The sequence below is a fragment of the Hipposideros armiger genome, unplaced genomic scaffold (assembly GCF_001890085.2).
Source record: "Hipposideros armiger isolate ML-2016 unplaced genomic scaffold, ASM189008v1 scaffold_226, whole genome shotgun sequence".
NCBI lineage: Eukaryota > Metazoa > Chordata > Mammalia > Chiroptera > Hipposideridae > Hipposideros > Hipposideros armiger.
In genome coordinates, this window is record NW_017731576.1 from 2,114,162 (window position 1) to 2,132,823 (window position 18,662).

Below are 18,662 nucleotides of genomic sequence, written 5' to 3' on the forward strand. Positions count from 1 at the left end.
GGACAGCAATATAGTATAAAAGTGAGAGTGATCCCCTGACTTGATATCACTCCCAAATTATAAATGATCTATACATATATACCAGGAAGGGAAAAACAACTAGATCAGTTTCTATCTCCACCCTTACTCCCCAAAGAAGCTCCTTGTTCCCAATTCAGGACGAATGGTTAGTAATTAACTCAAAGCAGCACCTGTTTTCTCATACCATCATATAATTTAAGACTCGGGCATGAGAGAGAAGGTACTTCTGGTTATAGCCAAGTAAAATCAACTATATTAGAAACAACTATGAACCTGAAAAGTTTTGACAAAAGGTTCATTTTCACAACCAAAGACATAAAACCATCTGAGAAGCACTTAACGTTTGAAAAACTGCTGAATTTCAGGTAAGGACAGTAGGAATCTGTGGTGTTCTGGTCTAGAGCTGCCCAGTTCTCCCCTACCACCTAGCTCATCAGTGTTACCCTATGAGGACCATAAGCGACTGTGGTGGAATGGGGTTCATTAAGGCAGTAGGTGATGAATAGGCCCAGAGGCATTATCAATGGAAGTTGACTTCTCAGAGGCTGGCCAGTGGGGAGGGCAAATAGCTCAGCTCTTACAAGTCCGAGACTGCACAAAATGGCAGTTTTCCCCAAGTTGATCTAAAATTCAATGTAATCCTTACAAGAGTACCAGGCACATTTAAAAAACAAACAAACAAACAAACAAAAAAATGACAGACTGATTCTAAGATTCATATAAAATTAGAGGACTTAGGAAAGCCAAAACAATTCTGGAAAAGAATAAAAAAGTTGGAGGACTTATTACACTACTAAATTTCAAAATCTTCTATAAGACCCAGTCTTGATTACTGTGGCAAAAGGATAGACATATAAATCAATGGAACAGAATAAAGAGTCCATAAAGAAATTCTTACATTTATGATCAAGTGATTTATGTGACAAGAGTACCTGATAATTCAACAGGGAAAAAGAGTCCTTTCAACACATCATATGGGACAATTCAATAACCAAATGCGGAAAAAAAAAAATACATACCTGTAAGTCCTTGCCTCACAAAATACACAAATATTAACTCAAAATGGATCATAGACACTTAAATGTAAAAGCTAAAATGCTAGAAGAAAATCGTGACTTTGGGTTGGGCAGTGTTAGATATGACATCAAAATGCACAATCCACAAAAGGGTAAAAACTGGAAAATGGATTTCCACAAAATTTAAAACTTGTGCTTCAAAAGATATCATTAAGAAAATGAAGACAGGGCCGACCGAGTGGCGTGTTGGTTAAGAACTGGCTTGGGACATGAGAGGGCCCCGGTTCAGATCCCACATATGAGGGCCAGTGACACTGCCCTCCACAGCTAAGATGCTGAACAACAGCTCAACCTGGAGCTGGGCTGCTGTGAGTCTCTGGCAACGGCGTAGGCTGCAGCCCCTGCTGCAGTGGGTTGCCATGGGCTACCGTGTGTAGCCAGCAGCCAGCATGAGCGGCCAGCAGCCGCAGTGAGCGGCCGTCCAGAAGCTGGCGACTGATCTGCCTCGCCCAGGAAGAGCGCAATAATGGTGTCAACTTGGGCCAGTGAAGCAACGTCCTCCACAACTAGACTGAAGAACAAAATGACAGAATATCCTACAAATCAGACAAAATTTTAAAAGTGTGCCAAATATTTGAATAAATATTTCACCAAAGAAAATATAGAAATATCTAAGCACATGAAAATATGCTCAATATTAGTTATTAAGGAAAGTAAAGTCAATGGCATACTGCTACACACCTATTAGAATGGATAAATTAAAAATGACAGACAATACCAAGAGCTGGCAAAGATGTGGAGAAAATAGAACCCTTCTATATTACAGGTGTGAATGTAAAAGAGTAAATCATACTGGAAAACGGTGGTTTTTCAAAAAGTTGAAAATACAGTTACCATATAAAAACCAGCAATTCTACTCCTAAGAACCTACTAAAAGAGAAATGAAAATAGATTTCTATTTAGAGATATAAATATGCATAGCAACATTATTTATAATAGACAAAAACTGGAAACAATCAAAATATCCAACTGAGTAAACAAAATGTACTATATTCATACAACAGAATTACTGTTCGGCAAATAAAAGAACTATTGGTACACACCATATCACAATGAACTTCAAAAACATTATGCTAAGAAGCCAGATGCAAAATACATTATTGTATTATCCCATTTATATAAAATGTCTAGAAATGACAAAAAAGTAGAATTAGTGGTTGCCTAAGACTGGAAGTGGGACAGGGATTAACTGTAAATGGGCACAACGGTACTTTTGGGGGATAAAGAAAACATTCTATCATCATATTGTGGTGATGACTGCGCAACTCTTAAAATATTTTTAAAGGCCCAGTCATTATGAAGTCCAACTTTCTACGCAATGCAGGAATCCCTTAGAGTACCTTTGACTTAATCTAAGAAAGGGCATATAGGATATACATGTATGCACTTAAATTTTATCTACTGGGAAGGAGAGACTGAACAAAGTGAAGTGTACAGGGATAGGATTAGACTATTCTGGGTTTAATCTGCTTTGTAGCTTTTAACTTTCTAACCATGTAAATAGTTTACATAATTATGTAACACAACTAAAATTTTAAAGGAAATTCCTCGTTATCAAAAGCAAAATGAAACAACTGTAATTTTATATTAAATTGATGGTATAACCATTCAGAGATTAAATACTTTAAATAACTTTATATATAACAGAATATTGACTCATATCCTTGCATTCTCGATTTTTTTAGTTTTATTTTCAGGAATTATATTGCTGGTGGTAGTATTGATAGTAATAATAATAGTGTTGGTGTCTGTTGTGGGATAGGGTAAATGTTGATATCCTTGAGAATCTGGATTTTTTAGCACAAGGAGGGACATTGTAACAGAAAAAGTAAAAAATCCTGAATTTTCACCTGAAGCTGATGTTGTATAATACTGTATGTCAACTATAAGTGAAAATATATATCTATATATCTATATATAGAAATATATAGATATATATATATATAGTCATGGGACGTGGAGTATAGTGTGGGAGTGGAGTCAAGGGAATTGTAACAGATATGTATGATATTGGGGGGAAGTGGGGTGGCAGATTGGGGGAGGGGGGTTGTCACTTCAAGGGGTAAAAAGTATAACTAGTGCACTGTGTTGTACAGCTGAAACTAATTTTTAAAAATGTGTAGTTCACAATAAAAAATAAAATCCTGAATTTCAAATGGATTTATCAGAACTAATGTTTTCATCTTTATATTTCCTAGCACTATACACCGAAAGGCTTGGAAGCAAGAGACCAACCCCAGTAGCAATTATCTCAGATAATGATATTGAAAAACAATTTCCTATTCAATGAAATCAGGGCTTCTTGGACAAATAGCTGATTCCAGATCTGTGACATAAATTAGAAAAGACGAGTTCTGATTACTGTTATGCTAGAAACTATCAAGGATCAGGATTATGCTATAGTGACTCAGGAGCAAACTTAAACAGGTTCCCACATGCCAAAGATAAGAAAATCTGAGCATGCATACATGCAATGGAATGAAACACATCTAAAATGTTCAAATTTCTGAGTTCATTAAAAAAAAAAAAGAAAATCAGGGTCAGCCGAGTGGCGTGTTGGTTAAGAGTTGGCTTGGAACGCCAGCTGTGAGCAGCAGGGCCCCGGTTTGGATCTCACATGAGGGCCAGAGACGCTGCGCCCTCTACAGATACGATGGTGAACAACAGCTCGACCTGGAGCTGGACTGCCGTGAAGCTAAGGCATAGGCTGCAGTGAAGCTGCACTGGCTTGCCATAAGCTAGTGGCTGGCAGCCAGCGTGAGCTGCCAAGAGCTGCCATGAGCGGCCGTCCAGTGGCCAGCTACCGATATGCCTCACCCAGGAAGAGCATGCAATGATAATACCAACATGGGCCAGTGAAGCGTCGTCCTCCACAACTAGACTGAAGAACAAAAAAGGACAGCAACTTGACTGTTTCCCTCCCCCAGCTCCCCAATAAAATCTTTATAAAAAAAAAAAAAAAAAGAAAATCAGTTTCAGGATGCCAGTGACCCAGTTCATCAGTTTGAAAACTGGTGAAGAGCAAGAATCAAATACTTGTTCTGATTTAACTATATATGAACTATACAGCTAAGTCACCAAATCATAGAGAAGTTTCTCTTTACAATAATGCAGCTAATAAATGAAGAAAAAAGACATAATTTGAATGTCATCATTTTATAACCCCTAATGATTTCCAAATTGCTCAACTAAGTGATATTAAGTAAGAATTACCTATTCTTGCCTTCATTACATCACTGATCTTTTTACCAGTCATGTCAATCAAAACCTCCCTGAACTACCAAGCAACTTAAAAGGACATATGCCTACACATTTTTGCATTCTTCTGTGAGGTATTAAGAGAGTATGCCTGGGCCGGCCGAGTGGCTCAGCTGGTTAAGAGCTCGCTTGGGAGCGCCAGCTCTGAGCAGCAGGACTGCGGTTCGGATCCCACATTGAGGGTCAGTGACGCTCGCCCTCTACAGCTAAGATGATGAACAACAGCTCAACCTGGAGCTGGGCTGCTGTGAGTCGCCAACAACGGCGTAGGCTGCAGTGGGCTGCCATGAGCTACGTGAGTGGCTGGCAGCCAGCGTGAGCTGCCAGGAGCCGCTGTGAGCGGCCGACCAATGACTGGAGACCGATTGCCTCACCCGGGAAGAGCACAATGATCATACCAACATGGGCCAGTGAAGGAACATCCTCCACAACTAGACTGAAGAAAACTGCAATTTGTCTACCTGTCTGTTCCCCTCCCCCTAATTCCCCAATAAAATCTTAAAAAAAAAAAAAAAGCGAGTATGCCTAATATTGAGAACTGAAAATAGGCTGGAAAACATGTAAAAACTATCACTTATTGATTCATGACTCCACCACCACTCAGTTCTTAAGAACTTCCATTACCTGGCCTCATATTACCTACTCGACTGCCCAACTATTCCCCAATACAAATATTTGAAACATTAATCTACTCTTACAGATGCCTATAGGCAAACTTTGTGTTATGCACTCAGCCTACCATCCTAACCCTCAAAAGTTTCCCAGAGGGCTCTCTTTACACCTCATAACAAAGGCATCTCCAGTGATATGAGGAACAAAGAAAAAGGTTCAAGTGCTTCTTACCAGTTAGGTAAGCTTTAGCCACACCAGTACCACACGTCCCTAAGGAAAGTCCTCCCCCCAAGTTAAGAAATATCAGATAACACTTTTAAAAGCATAAATATACATCTTATCCTAGAAAATAAAATAGATGGACAATCTGAGTCAACGGGGAAGTGTATCACTCACTGATAGGCTATACTATAAAATGGGAGTGTTTGGGGAAGAGGCTAAATTTATTTTAGCTTAGATCATATTCCATACAGTTTCGCATTCAAGTACAAAAAAGGCTTGCTCAAAATACACATCTTAAAACTTTTAAGATTTATAGTTCATGACAAAAAAATTTCTCACTGCATTGCCTTGAATCTTTAATATGTGATTAAGGTCATTCACAGGAGTGATATTCCTTTACAAAATACAAGTTCTTATAACTAAATGAATTTGATACTATGTGCCCTGTTTAAACAATATTAAATGATGCTATACAGAACCTAAAAAGACTAAAATCTAAATATTAAATTTTACTCAACCTTTAAAAAGTTACCAATTCCTTATTTATTTACCCCCTTTCCATCCCCAAATCAGCCAATTATAATTTGAGACTATGACTCAGATAACCACAGTGGTGGAATTTCTAGGAATACATAACTGTTGGTAATTAGTTTATTAAGATGCCTAAGATTTTTTCAACGCTCTTAATTTTGTGAAACTTTTATTACAAAAATTTTTAAACACACAAAATCAGAAAACAATATATTTAACCTCCATATACCTATCACCCAGATTAAAAAATTATCAAGATTATGTCATACTGGCTTGATCTGTCCATCTTTTGTTCTTCAAAGCAAATCCCAGACACCATCAATTCACCTCTATATCTACAAAGTACATTTTCTTATGTAACCGCAATGTCATTATCACACCTAACAAAATTAACAATTTAAGTAATTTTTAAACCAGATATAGACTTACCATATTTTGCTGTGTATAATGTGCACTTTTTTTACCCACATTTGTAAGGGAAAAATAGGATGTGCGTTTTACATGGATAGTACTAATTCAGTATCTATATAAATGTTTTTAATTCCTTTACTTATGCTTGTGAGTTAAAAGTGTTACTCTAGAAATCAATAATGATACCCGTATGCAAAATAATACCCTGGAATAGGATCACTGGTTTTGTTGAACTTACAAGAACTTGCAACAACAAGAGCTCTTAACCGTCTAGGATGCGTAAATATCGTAAATTTGTTACTGGTATGTAAAATTTCTTGTTCCTTGTATCTGTTCTTCTGTTTTGTAATTATTTGTTACATAAAATTTCTTGTACCATAATGTTAAAAACTAAACCTAGGGGCTGGCCAAGTGGTTAAGAGCTTGCTCAAGAGTGCAAGCTCTGAGCAACAGGGTCGCCGGTTCAATTCCCACATAGGCCAGTGAGCTGCACCTGAGCTGAGCTGTTGCTGAGCTGCCAACAGATGGCAGGATGGCTCAGCTGGTGAGAGCACATGCTCCTAACAAGGTTCAAGATGCTGGGCTACGCCCATCCGCAACTAAAGACTGAACTCAGCACCTTGAGCTGAGCTGCCGCCTGGGTGCTCTTAACAAGGCTGCCGGTTTGACTCCCGCATGGGATGGTGGCTACAACCACCCGCAACTGACTGAACACAGCACCTTGAGCTGAGCAGCACAACTGGACTTGGAGCTGAGCTAGCTGCGCCTCCGCAACTAAGATTGAAGGACAACAGCTTGGCTGTTCCTCTCCCCCAATTCCCCAATAAAATCTTAAAAAAATAAAAAGTAAAACTGCTAAAAACTAAATGCTAAAATTCCTTTATAATACAAAAAACAAGTACCAAAACGTAAACAAATAAGAATTTGAATTAAAAAATTAAAATGAAAGTTTTTTTTCCCCTGAAAGTTTGGGCCAAAAATTTAGGCGCACACTATACATGGGAGCTCATTATACATGGCAAAAAACGGTACCTTGAGAAAAAATTTTTAAAGCCCTATAAAAGGGCTTTAATTCAGTCATTTAAAAAAAATTTTGTAAGTCATGTTTTTCTTAATAAACATGCTTTTTAACCATAAAACTTTCCTTTTATTAAACAGATTTAACATAGATCATTCAAATCATTACTTTACCCTGTTAACATATCAAAGCTAACACTTGGATTGGCAGCCATGAACTTTATCCCTACCCCTGAAAAGAATCACTGCCAGCATCAAGATTTAGGAAGCAGCCTAAATTTGAGAGAGACCCACAGCACCAAACTAAACAAACTGTAACTAGGTTTCAAATCAGCTTGTCCCTTTCTCCATACAAGGGACAGGCTCTCCTCCTTAGCATAAACAAACAAGGATGCATCATTAGTCTCTTGGCAAACTTTTAAATACATAATTGAACACAATTTTGAACAAAGCAACTGATAATTCATTCACTCCAAAATACCACTGGTAAAGGTGACCATACTATAAATTTTATGTTGCATGCAGACTATCAAGTAAATTATGTCTTAATCACTTCTGAAGTAACACCTTTTGATTCTCCAAAGTAATGGTGTTTAACCACACTAATATCTTGACCAGATTACTGGGGGAAATTAAGTTTGGAGGTGCAGAAAGAGGACACAAGAAAAAATAAAATGGCTTAAATGCTTAACAACTGCTGGCCAAGGGGCACGTTGGTTAAGAGTTGGCTTGAGATGCCAGCTCTGAGCAGCAGGGCCCTGGTTCGGATCCCACCTGAGGGCCAGTGACGCTGTGCCCTCTACAGCAAAGATGGTGAACAACAGCTCAACCTGGAACTGGGCTGCCGTGAGCTGCCTGCGATAGCGTAAGCTGCAGTGGGCTGCCGTAGTCAGTGGCTGGCAGCCAGCATGAGCAGCCAGCAGCCTGCGTAAGCTGCCAATAGCTGCCATGAGAGGTCATCCAGTGGCCAGCGAGTGACTGCCTCACCCAGGAAGAGCACATAATACCAACATGGGCCAGTGAATCAACATCCTCCACAACTAGGCTGAAGAAAAAAAGGACAGCAACTTGTCTGTTCCCTTCCCCGAATTCCTCAATAAAATCTTTAAAAAATAAATTAAATAAATTGCTTAACAAAATTTATTAATGACTAAAAAAATGATCCTGTAAACATTGGACCTGGCAATAATGATGATGATAAAATAAAACCTACAATTGCAAAAGCTACCATTAAGTTAAAATACGGACAAATTAGACATGAACAACAACAAAGAAACTAAAGAATCAAACCCTCATTTTAAAGACTCCATGGAGAACAAATGATTCCAATGAAAATAACTGCAGTAAAATGGTTTAAGGAATTAAACTATTTTCAATGACTTAATTTTGGCATATGACAAAAATGCACCATATAATTCTACCTTACTAAATAGTATATACACAAAAAGAGCATCAGAATCAACACATTCGGTATTTACCACCACCCGCCTCCAGAACTCTACTTCTGGTAATGTTTCTGTTACAGCAACAAGGATTGCCTAATCAAAAACCTCAAACATGCAATTTTATATAAACTTTATTTGTTGTTAATAAGATGACACTTGAAGATCAAGAAAAATTAGCCCAGACTCACATGAACATCAATCATCCTGAAATGCCACTATCAGAAAGTAAAAATTGCACATAGACAGGTCATGGTTAATGATTAAAAGTATCGTAACATTTCTCCAAGAAGCATTTTGGAAATCAGAATGTTAAACAGTCAAGAAAGCCACAAGAAGACTCAAATCTTATAATACTTAGATATGTTGAATATATGGAAAAGTATCTGGAAAGGAAAAATAAATTTTGTAATACCACCTCAAACAGTTTTACCAAAATAATGAAAGAAAAATAAAACAGTATAGAGCCCAACAGGTCTAAGTAAAATATGTGGCATCCTACAAAAAACAGGAAACAGTTTTCTGCTTTTGCTAATAATGCAAGCAACATGAAACAGAAGAGGTATCAGAAAGTCAGAAAGGATACATTTCAACATACTAACTCAATAAAATATGCTTTCCATTACAGTCTAAATTGGCTTCCCAACAAATGGACTCCCATCAAAAATAATTAGAAAATAAAAAGCTTCCAGAAATTCATATTAAAGCCCCAAGACAACAAAAGGAGGAAAAGAAAAAAAGTGACAAAACTTGCTAAAATGGAATAATTACATTCCATGAGATTTTCTTAAAATCATTAGTAAAGAAACTTAAGAAAATAGTGCTAACTGGTTATCTTAAAACACTCAAAAAAGTAAGAGTTCTTAAATCGAAAGTTTTCTAGGTTCATTTATGTTATTGATTCTAAAGCCAATTTCCTCAGCAATCACTCCTAAATAAAATAATGTACTGTTCACCAGCCATTCCTTTCCAAATGGTCCAGATAACCACCTAAGTATATCTATAGTCTCATATACAGAAATAAATATAGAAGAAGGGGGGTTGGGTAAGGAGCCTTATTAACAGCAAAAAGAATTTTGTTACCAGCCAAATTACACTGCTCTGAAGCTCTTGGATGCAAGATAGGATGGTAACTTAAGCAATGACAAAACATTCCATTGAATGATGACAAGTGGCACACTTGATCTTGGAAAGATACTCAAATGTTGCAGGAAAAAAAAAATCTTCAAATATTTTGCTCAGTAATGTAGTACTGGATTCTGCTAGGCAAATCTTTCCTGCAACGTGAGGGCAAGATTTTTTTTTTTAATGAAGATTCAATCTAACCATATTTGTTTCAAATATACTTCAGACGTTTCCTTTCTCTACAGTACGACCAATGTACAATGAATGAATCATAAAAAGCACATTAGAACTGGGAGTGACCTTGGAAATTAGCTTATTCCATGGCGTCATTTTAACCAAGATAGACTTTCATAAACATCTAGCTAATTATTGGCAATGAGAAATAGAAGCTGAGTCTACTGATTTCCAACCTAGCTTACTTTATTTATCTGGCACCATCCCTATTTCTGCTACTAAGTTCATGGCACCCACTGAGAAAATTTTAGCTTCTTTCCACTTACCAAGAAGAATGATTCCTGAAATTGGGCCATAGCAGAATCAATAATCAACCACAAAATGTAAAACCTTTGGGGAAAGAAGAAACAGGAACAGTACTAGCAATAACGGATAGTGAGTGGGGCAGGAAGAGTGAAAAGAAATGGAGGATGGATGCTCAACAATAGTTTTGCGAGGGTCAGGAAATCTTTACTGCACAGGAACTGGAGCCGCACAAGTCCTGCCTGGATTCTCTATACACTGACCTCAATTTTTAAAGTTTATCTTAAATGTTTCAATTGAACATATATGCTATAAAGCACTGTACTTTATTCTCTGTAAAGTGTCCAAAAAAAAAAGCTCAGCCTACATACCAATCTAAGAATTTACAGCATCAGAAATCTTAACTAAAGACTGTGTATGTATTAAATGTGCATATGTGTATAACATATACACACATATATATAACTAGGTATATAAGTAAATATGTACATATTAAACTCATATGATGAGCTGGTTTTCATAAGTGATGTCACTTTAGATAGCATTACTTACTCATCTTATTGCTACTACTAGAAAACTGAGACTTTTTTTTCTAGTGGCAATAAATTGATGTTGATCAACCCCAATATACTGGAGGAGCCAAAAAAATGTATACACATGACTTGTATTCAACTTTTGTTATCACTACATATTATTACAATTTTAATATAGTTTTTTTCCCTTTAAAATGTGTATACATTTTTTTGGCACCCTCTGTATACAGATACCCATTTCTTGTGATGTGAGGGTAACTATATTAAATCTAAGTCATAATCCATTCAGCCTAGATTCAGTCACCAACAGCAATATTAAGGCACATACAGAGTGTGAGAATAAACTACTGATGTCAAAAGTCTGACATAGTGCCTGAACAATAACCCTTGCATAGTGCAATCCATTGATCTAAACATCCCCATTCTCCACCTTTTCCAAATGTAGAATTAACTGTTTAGGCTATTTAAGAAAACATTTCTCCTTCCTCAATCACTTAAGCAAGTAATTTCTAGGGCCCAGCTGTATGCCAAGTACTGTGCTAAATAGTCTGCCACCTCCATTTAACAAGGGATCCACTGACCTTTTTTACATCTCTGAATTACAGCATCAAAATTACACTCCAAAATTAAAGATGTAAAATATTTTCAAGCTATAACTAGTAAGATATCGCCTAGACATATATACACATGAAAATAATCTGGATTCAGCTAAGAACAAAAATGAGAACACCATAAAAAGATCCTATGTATCACTTACCAAATGGGCACAAATGAATTAATTGTTTGGGACAATTAAAATTGTTCTTTTTAAACTTGTTTTTAGTCTTGTAAAACCTGTGCCCAATATAGTTTTTTTGCAGGCATATGTTGAAGTCTAAACCTCTTAAAAATCTTTTCATTAGACAAATTCTTCAGTATGAATGCTACTGTAAAAAATTATAGCTCAAGTCAAAGAGAAATGATTTTGAGATCAGAGGACCCTCCTAAGAAGACAGCACCATTTTCCTCTTAGTAGGGCTTCCTGGAAACTGAGGTCTGTTTTTCTTTTTTCAACTTTTACTTGAGCAGCACTTAGAATATGTTCCTTTAAACTTCATACAAATTTCATTTTAGTAGTAAACCAAAAAGCAAATACATGCCTCAAAAAATTAGCAGGTCCAAATGAAAAATTAAGGTTTCAAAGAAATTATTCTCTAATTAAATATTCAAACAGCTATGCCCCAGACCACCATTATCCCCTGATCACCTGGATTCCAGACCTGTGAACTGTTTTCTTTAAAATATGGATTTTAATTAAAAATAATGAAGACAGGGAACCTTTCGCTGACATAGAGAACACAGCAGAAACAGCTTTAGAGACAGAATGCCTAAGGGATAGGTTGAGAACCACTGGTGTAGACCATGCTGAAGGCAATGAAGAGTCCCTGAAAGGGTTTAAGCAGCAGAGTAGAGAACAGATTGGAAGGAGCCATCTTGGGAGCATGAAAACCAGTTGGATGGCTATTGCGGTAATCCAGCTATCTCACATTTGTTTTCCAGCTCTAAATCCATACAAATACCAGAGTTTGTTTTTGGCCAAGTCATAATTGTGAGTGAAGAACCGTGGATTGAGAATTTTATCTGCTCCTCAACTGCTTTCTTAAAATCAGCAATTTGAGGGACGGCTGAATGGCTCAGTTGGTTAAGAGCGCAAGCTCTGAGCAACAGGGTGGCCAGTTTGATTCCCATATGGGCCAGTGAGCTGCGCCTGAGCTGGGCTGCTGCTCAACTGCCAAAAGGTGGCAGGAAGGCTCAGCCGGTGAGAGCACGTGCTCTTAACAAGATTGCTGGTTCAACTCCCGCATAGGATGGTAGGCTACACCTGCCCGCAACTTAGATTGAACTCGGCACCTTGAGCTGAGCAGCCGCAAGCTGTAGATGGGCTGACAGATGGCGACTGGACTTGGGAGCTGAGCTAGCTGCGCCCTCCACAACTAAGATTGAAGGACAGCAGCTTGGCTGTTCCCCTTCCTCAATTCCCCAATAAAAAAAAAATCTTAAAAAAAAAAATATCAGCAATTTGATAAACTGTCTGCTTCAGAATGTACACAGAAGTTGAGGCTAAGAAAATAGAACTGGTTGACTGGGGAAAGGCTACCAGCAAAGGCACTGTGACAGACCAAGTGCAAGGACCCAAAGAGAAAGTCAATTCCATGAAGTCCTGGCTGAGCAAGGTCGAAAGTCCCAGTTCTCTCACTGACTGCACGAACTTTTCTAATGAGAAAACCATCTCTAAACTTGAATATTCTAATTTTAGTATTCAATATTAATAGAAATAAAAATTGTTTCTACTTGGGGGCCGGCCGAGTGCCTCAACTGGTTAAGAGTTGGCTTAAGAGCACGAGCTCTGAGCAACAGGGCCGCCGGTTCGATTCCCACATGGGCCAGTGATGCTGCGCCCAAGCTGAGCTGTCACTGAGCTGCCAACAGGTGGCAGGATGGCTCAGCTGGTGTAACAGCAAGATTGCCTGTTTGATGGTGGGCTATGCCCACCCGCAACTAAGACTGAACTCAGCACCTTGAATTGAGCTGCCATTTGGATGTCTCAGTGGACAGAGTGTGTGCTCTTAACAACAAGGCTGCCGGGTTCGACTCCCACATGGGATGGTGGCTATGCCCACCTGCAACTAAGATTGTAACACAGCACCTTGAGCTTAGAGGCCACAAGCTGCCGACAGGAAGCCAGATGGCAACTGGCGCCCTTCACAACTAAGACTGAAGAACAACAACTTGGATGGTCCCCTCCCCCAATTCCCCAATAAAATCTTTAAAAAAAAATTTGTTTATACTGCATAATAGACACTATGTATTAAGTCTATATACTAGAATAATAGCAGACTAGGGTAAAAAAAGGAACTCTGTTCTGAAAGCTACAGCACCATATATATTACTAAAAATGCCCAACACTGAAAATAGTTTTACTCAACTATGTTTGTAACAAGCAAAAGATCAGTATCCTAAAATAAAATGTCATTACAAAATATTTAATACAAATACAGTAAAACCTTGGATTGCGAGTAACATGGTTTGCGAGTGTTCCACAAAACGAGCTAACATTTCTAATACATTTTAGCTTGGTAAACAAGCGATGTCCTGCACTATTAGTTTGTTTCCGGAACGAATTATGCTCACAAACCAAGTACATTTTAACGTGGTATACGAGTGATGTCTTGCAATACAAGTAGTTTATTTCCAGAATGAATTATGCTCACAAACCAAGACATTACTGTATTTAATTTAAACTTGTCTCATGGAACTTTAATTCTAATGAATATGATAGCATATGTTATTTGGCTAGACAAAAAATAATAAAGTTACCCATTTAAAAATTATTTTTAGGTACTACTGTCTGAATCAAATTCTATAACCTTCCAAATAATAATCTTGTTATTAAAGTCAAGTAATTTGTGGGCCAGCAGAGTGGCCCAGTTGGTTAAGAGCTCGCTCACGAGTTTGAGCTCTGAGCAACAGCAGTTCAATTCCTGGCCTGAGCTGAGCAGCCGCTGAGCTGCCAACAGGCGGCAGGATGGCTCAGCTTAAAAAAAAAAAAGTCAAGTAATTAGTTTAATAACAAAAAGAACCAGTAGTTAGATATAAATGTATATGATCAGTATAACCATGAAATAATATCAATAAAGAATTTTTAAAAATAATGAAGGGACTATGACAGATAAGCATTAATCACTAAAAGTGATGATTACACAGTGGGGTATTTTGACCACATGACCAAGTAATTATTTTAAAGGTCATTATATCACTTTAAATAAGTACTACTATACTGAGAGACAAGTGATAGTTAAATATGTATGCCAGGGGAATGGAAGATGAAAAAAAAGACAAAAATCTATGTTTCCAATTTGGAAAAAGGAATACAACTAGTTTGCTGAGAAATACAAATCAATAGTTAAACACTGCAACTTGAAAAGTATGAATGTTATTACTCAAGCCAAGCTGTTTACTGAATATCCGAATTGTTAAACTTTAGTTTCTTTAACTTCTTTGTCTTTTGTTAACCTAAAACTATGAAAATACTTCCTGACTCTCTTGGTGATGTCAACAGTTTATGTAAGGCAAGCTTCACCAGTCAACAACCACTATAAACTAAAAAACCAAACACTCACCATAGATTATTAAATGAATGATGTATAACCACTCAGGTCCACAACATATTCATAAACTCAAGTCATGCTTCATTTCATGTTCTAATAAGAATTAAGAGAGAATGCCAGATATCATTTACCTTAATAATTATGGAGGGGAGCCTTTTATAAAGTGTTTTGTGGTTACAGAGCACTTTTGTAATATTCCATTATTTTCATATTTTAGCAAAGCAGTGATGGTCTCTCATTAAATTATTACCAATAAGATAACATAGGCTGGTCAATTAGGCACAATTAAGTCGATTCACAGCTGAACCACCAAACATTAATCGAATAAATCAATATACATCTAGATCCAAATTTCCCAAATGGTGTTCCATTGAACCTGAAATTTTTACTAAAAATTTTTAACCATTCTTGTGTTTTGTTACTAAGTGATAAACTGTGAGTGGCTTTAGATAGGTATTTGCAAATACTTCAAATAATACTTTGCAAGTGTAAAATGTAGTCTTTAATTTTCTAAAAAGGATGGCCATGTTGCATATCACTATATAGTCTTTTTAATATGACTTTTTAAATAATTACCAACATCTTGTTGACATACAAGATGTTAGAACACAGACAACTTACAGAGAGAGGTAGTAATAATCCTGAGCTAAATATTTATAATCATTAACATTTTTATCCTCCTCATTATCTATTACAGTAAAACCTTGGATTTCGAGTAACTTGTTTTGCAAGTGTTCCACAAGATGAGCAAACATTTCTAATACATTTTAACATGGTAAACGAGCGATGTCTTGCAATATGAGAAGTTTGTTTCCGGAACGAATTGTGCTCACAAACCAAGGTATTACTGTATTTCAATATCAACTTAATTTTCTTAATGTTTCTTATCCCTAACTAATGGTCCATTGACTGGATATATTAATACAAATAATTGAAAGAACTGAAATAACATAACTAAGAGTCAACAAAACATATGACTAAGAATTAAAACAATTTAAAACCCTCATGGTAGACAGAAAGATTTGGCAGAATTATTAACTGGTTATGGCACCACTACTTGGTCCAATTTTCATTTGACATCTCCTCAAATTGCCTCACTGCAAAGGAAGAAAAACAGTTATTCTCTCTCTCTCAAGATTTTATTGGGGAATTGGGGGCAGGGGAACAGACAAGCTGCTGTGCTTTTGTGCTTCAGTCTAGTTGTGGAGGACATTACTTCACTGGCCCATGTTGGTACCAACATTGCGCTCTTCCCAGGCGAGGCAGATCGGTCACTGGCCTCTGGACGGCCTCTCACGGCGGCTCTTGGCAGCTCACACTGGCTGCCGGCCACTCACGCTGGCTGCCAGCCACACACAGTAGCTTATGGAAGCCCACTGCAGCAGGGGCTGCAGTCTACGCCATCGCCTCATGGCAGCCCAGCTCCAGGTTGAGCCGCCATTCACCATCTTAGCTGCAGAGGGCAGTGTCACTGGCCCTCATGTGGAATCCGAACTGGGGCCCTGCTGCTCAGAGCTGGCGTCCCAAGCCAGCTCTTAACCAACGGGCCACTCGGCTGGCCCTTTTCTCTCTTTTTTTAAGCAACAGAAATCTTTTACTACATGAACACTGTAGAGCATCTTCTTGAACTCAATTCACTAACACTGACTTGGGGAAATTATTCTATAAGTCTATAGTGGTGAGCTACAGTGATCTGTTCATAACCCCATACAGCTCAATGTTTTAAAAATCAAAACTTGAGATGAAAATAATGAAAGCATCTTTAAATGCTCCCACAGCTTTCAGGAGCAAATCTAAAGTTCTTCAGCCATCATGTAGCACACTATCCAGTAGAACTTTTATGCAATGATAGAAATGTTTTATATCTGCAATGTTCAATAAAGTAGCCATTACCCACATGTGGCTACTGAGCACTTAAGATGTACCTAAGTATAACTAAAGAACTGCATTTTAAATTTTATTTAATTAAGATTAAATAAATTTTAAAATGCAGCTCTTAATTAAATAAAATTTAAATTGTCACAGCAGCTACTGGCTGCTGTAAGGGTCAGTATAGATTTAGAATGTAATATGACTGCTTCCAGACAAAATGGAAAAATCAGATTTACTCTCCCACTTGAGAAAAAACAAAAAAATTGGACAAAACAATGGTTTTCAGAAATTGGGCAAAAAACATCACACAACAGTGTACCTGAGAGGTGAAGCAAACAAACTGATCCCTACAACTGCCTCAACTTATTGCTTCGAGATAGTTTTCAGGCCACAGCACAAGGAAGGAGAACCCAGACAAAGCCCAGTGGTCTCCCAGAGTTGAGAAGACAGAGCTGGGAGGCCAAAGCAGATGAACTTCTCAGAGCAGAGTACTAGAGATGAGAGAGCTGCACAGAGAAAGCACCAAAGATTTAGACAAGGCCCCTTTCAAGTGTTGGGCTGAGTTGATTAGCACGTGTATATGAGGAAACTACCCCAGGCTAAAGAAAGAAACCCCTCTGAAAGGAGCAAAGAGAAAATTGATAGGTCTTTCAGAGGCAGCAGAATAATTCCTATTCCCACCACTCAGAATAAGAAATCTCATAATTCACAAGGCATCAGATAAGAGTAGTCATAGAATTCTTGCCTCAGTACTGCAAAAAAATTAGCCCCTAAAGGCTGCTTTGGTCTCGCCCAAAAGCTTCAAAACAAGCCTCAAAAGGATCAAACTGTCTCCAAATAACTTCAACCCAAGAACAAAGCTCAAGAATATTTATTGTACAAAAATGTCCATCAACAAGGTCAAAATTTACCAACAAGGTAAAGGTCACAATATCCAGCATCTAATCAAAATTAACGAAGCATGCAAAGCAGGAAAATATGACCCTTAAAGAGCAGAAAAACCAAACAGCAACAAACCTAGAAATGACAGATGATAGAATTAGTAGAGCAGAACATTAAAAATTATAAAAATTATTATAATTATATTCCATATGTTCAAAATTGTTTTATGAGCCTAATAACAGATCTTCAAAGTAAGTGAAGCAAAAACTGATAAAACTTCAAAGAGAAACTGACAAAACCATAATTATATAGTTAATTTCAACATCTCTCAAAAACTGACAAAACTACTAAAAAATCAGTATGGATACAAAAGATTTGAACAACAATATCAACCAACTTGTGAAATGTCTTAATTAACCAGAAATAATGTGAACCAACAACTGTTCTTTGACTACCAAACAAGACAAAGCAATTTTGATTTTTATACAGGTACATTTTCACAAAATAATTCAAGATCCTAACAACATTAAAATTCTATGGTTCAAAATAGTGTCTAGAACACAAGAGGCCTTACAAAACCCTCCATTCCTGAGAATTACAAATCCAAATATCAGTAATACGCATATCTTCCTCATAAGACCTATGTAAAAATTAAACTGGCAAGCTCAATGACAGACACCCTTAAGAGATCCCTGAGACAGTCCACAGGTTCTGATGGATATGACAGTACTATCCTATGTCATATCCTGAATCTATTCAGTCACAGGCTGGACAACCAACTGATTAACCATAGAGAGGATTCAGAAATCCATCACAAGGATGCCTGAATTGGAATGCCCCTTTCTAATGCTTGATCCCTATATTGCACATAGCCAGTTTTTTTTTTTAAAGATTTTATTGGGGAATTGGGGGGAGGGGAACAGCGTTGGGGAATCGGGGAAGGGGAACAGACAGGTAGACAAATTGCTGTTTTGTTCTTCAGTCTACTTGTGGAGGACGTCGCTTCAATGGCCCATGTTGGTATGATCATTGTGC

At 37.5% G+C, this 18,662-nt stretch overlaps 2 protein-coding genes across 4 annotated transcripts in view; one reads left to right on the top strand and one right to left on the bottom strand.

Annotated features, from left to right (window-relative positions):
* Positions 1-18,662, bottom strand: part of MSL2 (MSL complex subunit 2) — a 34,411-nt gene that overhangs the window by 4,665 nt on the left and 11,084 nt on the right. The gene's annotated exons all lie outside the window — the stretch shown is intronic.
* LOC109389237 (acylphosphatase-2-like) lies at positions 12,754-13,047 on the top strand. Its single transcript, XM_019654593.1, has one exon. The coding sequence runs from the start codon at positions 12,807-12,809 to the stop codon at positions 13,032-13,034; it is 228 nt and encodes a 75-aa protein (XP_019510138.1). The 5' UTR covers positions 12,754-12,806; the 3' UTR covers positions 13,035-13,047.

Bases quoted from the DNA above. Each gene is read 5' to 3' on its own strand.
- LOC109389237 (XM_019654593.1), top strand. From the start codon at position 12,807: ATGTACACAGAAGTTGAGGCTAAGAAAATAGAACTGGTTGACTGGGGA.